The sequence below is a fragment of the Oncorhynchus keta genome, chromosome 27 (assembly GCF_023373465.1).
Source record: "Oncorhynchus keta strain PuntledgeMale-10-30-2019 chromosome 27, Oket_V2, whole genome shotgun sequence".
Lineage (NCBI taxonomy): Eukaryota > Metazoa > Chordata > Actinopteri > Salmoniformes > Salmonidae > Oncorhynchus > Oncorhynchus keta.
In genome coordinates, this window is record NC_068447.1 from 12,664,555 (window position 1) to 12,671,126 (window position 6,572).

A 6,572-nucleotide genomic window follows, 5' to 3' on the forward strand; every position below is an offset into this window, starting at 1 on the left:
GATGAGGAGAGAACGGGAAGGGGAGATCTTCAGGAGACCAACCCAAAGGGTAATCCTCATCCCTAATAAAACAGTGTGACTCCGTCAGAGCATCTATAGTAAGAACCCTATCAAACTTTACAGCCTATTACTGAACACGTGTTTATGAAAGACATTGTGGTCGGCTAAAGACTTCAGCAGAGGATTTAACCATTTCATAAAAATCTTATTTATTCTAAATGAATTGAGCTCATCTGGAGAACCAGAGGAGGGTGAGGGAGAAGAGGAGGGTGAGGGAGAAGAGGAGGGTGAGGGAGAAAAGGAGGGAGAAGAAGGGGGGTGAGGGAGAAGAGGAGAGAGAGAGAAGAGAGAGAGAGAGGAGAGAAGAGAGAGAGAGAGGGAGAGAGAGAGAGAGAGAGAGAGAGAGAGAGAGAGAGAGAGAGAGAGAGAGAGAAGAGAGAGAGAGAAGAGGAGAGAGGGAGAAGAGGGAGGGAGAAGAGGAGAGAGGAGAAAGAGGAGAGTGAGGGAGAAGGGGAGGGTGAGGGAGAAGAGGAGAGAGGAGAAAGAGGAGGGTGAGGGAGAAGAGGAGGGTGGGGGAGAAGAGGAGGTTGGGGGAGAAGAGGAGAGAGAGAGAAGAGGAGAGTGAGGGAGAAGGGGAGGGTGAGGGAGAAGAGGAGAGAGGGAGAGAAGAGGAGGGTGAGGGAGAAGAGGAGGGTGGGGGAGAAGAGGAGGGTGGGGGAGAAGAGGAGAGTGAGGGAGAAGAGGAGAGATAGAGAGAAGAGGAGGGTGAGGGAGAAGAGGAGAGAGAGAGAGAAGAGGAGAGAGAGAGAAGAGGAGAGAGAGAGAAGAGGAGAGTGAGGGAGAAGAGGAGCGTGAGGGAGAAGAGGAGAGAGAGAGAGGAGAGGAGGGTGAGGGAGAAGAGGAGGGTGAGGTAGAAGATGAGAGAGAGAGAGAATAGGAGAGTGAGGGAGAAGAGGAGGGTGAGGGAGAAGAGGAGAGAGAGAGAGGAGGGTGAGGGAGAAGAGGAGAGAGAGAGAGAGAGAAGAGGAGGGTGAGGGAGAAGGGGAGAGAGAGAGAGAAGAGGAGGGTGAGGGAGAAGAGGAGAGAGAGAGAGAAGAGGAGAGTGAGGGAGAAGAGGAGAGAGAGAGAGAAGAGGAGGTTGAGGGAGAAGAGGAGAGAGAGAGAGAAGAGGAGGGTGAGGGAGAAGAGGAGAGAGAGAGAGAGAAGAGGAGAGAGAGAGAGAAGAGGAGAGAGAGAGAGAAAGAGAGAGAGAGAGAAGAGGAGGGTGAGGGAGAAGAGGAGGGTGAGGGAGAAGAGGAGGGTGAGGGAGAAGAGGAGAGAGAGAGAGAAGAGGAGGGTGAGGGAGAAGAGGAGAGAGAGAGAGAAGAGGAGGGAGAGGGAGAAGAGGAGAGAGAGAGAAGAGGAGGGTGAGGGAGAAGAGGAGAGAGAGAGAAGAGGAGGGTGAGGGAGAAGAGGAGGGTGAGGGAGAAGAGGAGAGAGAGAGAGAGAGAGAGAAGAGGAGAGAGAGAGAAGAGGAGAGAGAGAGAGAGAGAAGATGAGGGTGAGGGAGAAGAGGAGAGAGAGAGAGAGAGAGAAGAGGAGGGTGAGGGAGAAGAGGAGGGTGAGGGAGAAGAGGAGAGAGAGAGAAGAGGAGAGAGAGAGAAGAGGAGAGTGAGGGAGAAGAGGAGGGTGAGGGAGAGGAGGAGAGAGAGAGAGAAGAGGAGGTTGAGGGAGAAGAGGAGAGAGAGAGAGAGAAGAGGAGGGTGAGGGAGAAGAGGAGAGAGAGCGAGAGAATTAAGTCATGATTTTATGAGCTCAGTTTCCTCATGTGTCCTGTCTCACAATGTAGTTGGGGATTTGGTCTGACGTTATCAGTCTGCTTTTCACTGTAGAGGGAACATTGAATCCCGGCCTTGGTTGAACTCAGCCCCCGTCCTCTCCGATGAGTGTAGAACTGGCACACTGCAGCCCTGGCCCTCTCATTGGACGGCTGAGATAACCGGCCAATCAGCAGTCGTATAACATCGCCATGGCGCCTGCCAAGCACGGCAGAATGCATCACGGCAGAAAACATCTAAAACAGCAACAGGTTTTAATTAGAACCAAACAAAGAGTTCTGAATCGTTGCTGTTTTATGAAGCAGAACTCTGTTTGGTTTCAAGGTTGGTTCCAGGGGGGCTGGGAGCAGGTGGGCTGGGACCAGGGGGGCTGGGAGCAGGTGGGCTGGGACCAGGGGGGCTGGGAGCAGGTGGGCTGGGACCAGGGGGGCTGGGAGCAGGTGGACTGGGACCAGGGGGGCTGGGAGCAGGTGGGCTTGGGGGCTCTGGGCCAGGGGGCTGGGAGCAGGTTGGCTGGGAGCTGGGGACTGGGACCAGGGGGCTGGGAGCAGGTTGGCTGGGAGCTGGGGGCTGGGACCAGGGGGGCTGGGAGCAGGTTGGCTGGGAGCTGGGGGGCTGGGACCAGGGGGCTGGGAGCAGGTGGACTTGGGGGCTCTGGGCCAGGGGGGCTGAGAACAGGGGGCGGGGAGCAGGGGGCTCTGGGGGCTCTGGGCCTGGGGGCTGGGAGCAGGGGGCTGGGAGCAGGGGGCTCTGGGGGCTCTGGGCCTGGGGGCTGGGACCAGGGGGCTGGGAGCAGGTGGACTTGGGGGCTCTGGGCCAGGGGGCTGAGAGCAGGGGGCTGGGAGCAGGGGGCTCTGGGGGCTCTGGGCCTGGGGGCTGGGAGCAGGTGGACTTGGGGGCTCTGGGCCAGGGGGGCTGGGAGCTGGGACCAGGTGAGCTGGGGGGCTGGGAGCTGGGGGGCTGGGAGCAGGTGGACTGGGGGGCTGGGAGCAGGGTGGCTGGGAGCTGGGACCAGGTGAGCTGGGGGCTGGGAGCAGGTGGACTGGGGGCTGGGACCAGGGGGCTGGGAACAGGGGGTTGGGAGCAGGGGGGCTGGGAGCAGGGTGGCTGGGAACAGGGGGCTGGGACCCGTGGGGCTGGGAACAGGGGGTTGGGAACAGGGGGCTGGGAGCAGGGTGGCTGGGAGCAGGGGGCTGGGAGCAGGGGGCTGGGAGCAGGTGGACTGGGGGGCTGGGAGCAGGGGGCTGGGAGCTGGGACCAGGTGAGATGGGGGGCTGGGAGCAGGTGGACTGGGAGCAGGGTGGCTGGGAGCAGGTGGGCTGGGAGCAGGTGGGCTGGGAGCAGGGTGGCTGGGAGCAGGGTGGCTGGGACCAGGTGGGCTGGGGGGCTCGGAGCAGGGGGGCTGGGACCAGGTGGGCTGGGAGCAGGGTGGCTGGGAGAAGGGTGGCTGGGACCAGGTGGGCTGGAAGCAGGGTGGCTGGGAGCTGGGTGGCTGGGAGCAGGGTGGACTGGGAGCTGGTGGGCTGGGCGCAGGGTGGCAGGTGGACTGGGAGCTGGTGGACTGCGAGCTGGTGTGCAGGGAGCAGGGTGGCTGGGACCAGGTGGGCTGGGAGCTGGGAGCAGGTGGGCTGGGAGCAGGTGGGCTGGGAGCAGGTGGACTTGATGGCTCTGGGCCATGGGGGCTGGGAGCAGGGTGGCTGGGAGCTGGTGGGCTGGGAGGTGGGAAGGGATAGGCTGAGCGTGGCCAGGAGTTAAATGGAGCTTGTTGTGGCTCAGTGTCAGGCAGAGTTCAACAACTACACACCTCGGACACATCGCTGATCACAGACACACAGGAAGTCCATGAGCCAATCGCCTTCCACCGTCCTTCATCATGTCATATCAACCCTTCTGACCTCTCTGGTATTCCACTGTCCTTCATCATGTCATATCAACCCTTCTGACCTCTCTGGTATTCCACCGTCCTTCATCATGTCATATCAACCCTTCTGACCTCTCTGGTATTCCACCGTCCTTCATCATGTCATATCAACCCTTCTGACCTCTCTGGTATTCCACCGTCCTTCATCATGTCATTTCAACCGTTCTGACCTCTCTATCCTGCATCCCTGGCTGCACTTCATACTCTTCTCCTCCTTCTCTCTCTTCCACTTCCTCTCCCTCCTTCTCTCTCTCTTCCTCTCCCTCCTTATCTTTCTCTTCCTCTCCCTCCTTCTCTCTCTCTTCCTCTCCCTCATTTTCTCTCTCTCTTCCTCTCCCTCCTTTTCTCTCTCTCTCTTCCTCTCCCTCATTCTCTCTCTATTCCTCTCCCTCCTTCTCTCTCTCTTCCTCTCCCTCTTCTCTCTCTCTCATCCTCTCCCTCCTTTTCTCTCTCTCTCTTCCTCTCCCTCCTTTCTCTCTCTCTCTTCCTCTCTCTCCTTTTCTCGCTCTCTTCCTCTCCCTCCTTTTCTCTCTATTCCTCTCCCTCCCTCTCTCTCTCTTCTTCTCCTTCCTTCTCTCTCTCTTCCTCTCCCTCCTTTTCTCTCTCTCTCTTCCTCTCCCTCCTTTTCTCGCTCTCTTCCTCTCCCTCCTTTTCTCTCTCTCTCTTCCTCTCCCTCCTTCTCTCTCTCTTCCTCTCCCTCCTTTTCTCTCTCTCTTCCTCTCCCTCATTTTCTCGCTCTCTTCCTCTCTCTCCTTTTCTCGCTCTCTTCCTCTCCCTCCTTTTCTCTCTATTCCTCTCCCTCCTTCTCTCTCTCTTCCTCTCCTTCCTTCTCTCTCTCTTCCTCTCCCTCCTTTTCTCTCTCTCTTCCTCTCCCTCCTTTTCTCGCTCTCTTCCTCTCCCTCCTTTTCTCGCTCTCCTCCTCTCCCTCTCCCTCCTTTTCTCTCTCTTCCTCTCCCTCGTTCTCTCTCTCTTCCTCTCCCTCCTTCTCTCTCTCTTCCTCTCCGTCCTTTTCTCTCTCTTCCTCTCCCTCCTCTCTCTCTTCCTCTCCCTCCTTCTCTCTCTCTTCCTCTCCCTCCTTTTCTCTCTCTCTCTTCCTCTCCCTCCTTTTCTCTCTCTCTCTTCCTCTCCCTCCTTTTCTCGCTCTCTTCCTCTCCCTCCTTTTCTCGCTCTCTTCCTCTCCCTCTCCCTCCTTTTCTCTCTCTCTTCCTCTCCCTCCTTCTCTCTCTCTTCCTCTCCCTCCTCCTCTCTCTCTCTTCCTCTCCCTCATTTTCTCTCTCTCTTCCTCTCCCTCCTTTTCTCTCTCTCTCTTCCTCTCCCTCATTCTCTCTCTATTCCTCTCCCTCCTTCTCTCTCTCTTCCTCTCCCTCTTCTCTCTCTCTCTCTTCCTCTCCCTCCTTTTCTCTCTCTCTCTTCCTCTCCCTCCTTTCTCTCTCTCTCTCTCTTCCTCTCCCTCCTTTTCTCTCTCTCTCTTCCTCTCCCTCCTTTTCTCGCTCTCTTCCTCTCCCTCCTTTTCTCTCTCTCTCTTCCTCTCCCTCCTTCTCTCTCTCTTCCTCTCTCCCTCCTTTTCTCTCTCTTCCTCTCCTTCCTTCTCTCTCTCTTCCTCTCTCTCCTTTTTCTCTCTCTCTTCCTCTCCCTCCTTTTCTCGCTCTCTTCCTCTCCCTCATTTTCTCTCTCTCTTTCCTCTCCCTCCTTCTCTCTCTCTTCCTCTCCCTCCTTTTCTCTCTCTCTCCTCTCCCTCATTTTCTCGCTCTCTTCCTCTCTCTCCTGTTCTCGCTCTCTTCCTCTCCCTCCTTTCTCTCTATTCCTGTCCCTCCTTCTCTCTCTCTCTTCCTCTCCTTCCTTCTCTCTCTCTTCCTCTCCCTCCTTTTCTCGCTCTCTTCCTCTCCCTCCTTTTCTCGCTATTCCTCTCCCTCCTTTTCTCTCTCTCCTCCTCTCCCTCTCCTCCTTTTCTCTCTCTTCCTCTCCCTCCTTCTCTCTCTCTCTCTTCCTCTCCCTCCTTCTCTCTCTCTTCCTCTCCGTCCTTTTCTCTCCTTCCTCTCCCTCTCTCTCTCTTCCTCTCCCTCCTCTCTCTCTTCCTCTCCCTCCTCTCTCTCTTCCTCTCCCTCCTTCTCTCTCTCTTCCTCTCCCTCCTTTTCTCTCTCTCTCTTCCTCTCCCTCCTTTTCTCGCTCTCTTCCTCTCCCTCCTTTTCTCGCTCTCTTCCTCTCCCTCTCCCTCCTTTTCTCGCTCTCTCTTCCTCTCCCTCCTTCTCTCTCTCTTCCTCTCCCTCCTTTTCTCTCTCTTCCTCTCCCTCCTTCTCTCTCTCTTCCTCTCCCTCCTTTTCTCTCTCTCTCTTCCTCTCCCTCCTTCTCTCTATTCCTCTCCCTCCTTCTCTCTCTCTTCCTCTCCGTCCTTTTCTCTCTCTTCCTCTCCCCCCTCTCTCTTCCTCTCCCTCCTTCTCTCTCTCTTCCTCTCCCTCCTTTTCTCTCTCTCTCTCTTCCTCTCCCTCCTTTTCTCTCTCTCTCTTCCTCTCCCTCCTGTTCTCGCTCTCTTCCTCTCCCTCTCCCTCCTTTTCTCTCTCTCTTCCTCTCCCTCCTTCTCTCTCTCTTCCTCTCCCTCCTTCTCTCTCTCTTCCTCTCCCCTCCTTCTCTCTCTCTTCCTCTCCCTCCTTCTCTCTCTCTTCCTCTCCCTCCTTCTCTCTCTCTTCCTCTCCCTCCTTTTCTCTCTCTCTCTTCCTCTCCCTCCTTCTCTCTCTTCCTCTCCCTCCTTCTCTCTCTCTTCCTCTCCCTCCTTTTCTCTCTCTCTCTTCCTCTCCCTCCTTTTCTCGCTCTCTTTTCTCGCTACATACAGAGAGATG

General features: G+C 56.6%; 1 protein-coding gene across 1 annotated transcript; it reads right to left on the minus strand.

The window, feature by feature from the left end:
* Window positions 1-2,111: 2,111 nt before the first annotated feature.
* Window positions 2,112-3,632, minus strand: LOC127912621 (uncharacterized). Its single transcript, XM_052482642.1, has one exon. It carries the CDS (start codon window positions 3,630-3,632, stop codon window positions 2,112-2,114), a length of 1,521 nt encoding a protein of 506 aa, XP_052338602.1.
* Window positions 3,633-6,572: the final 2,940 nt, after the last annotated feature.

Bases quoted from the DNA above. Each gene is read 5' to 3' on its own strand.
- LOC127912621 (XM_052482642.1), bottom strand. From the start codon at position 3,632: ATGTGTCCGAGGTGTGTAGTTGTTGAACTCTGCCTGACACTGAGCCAC.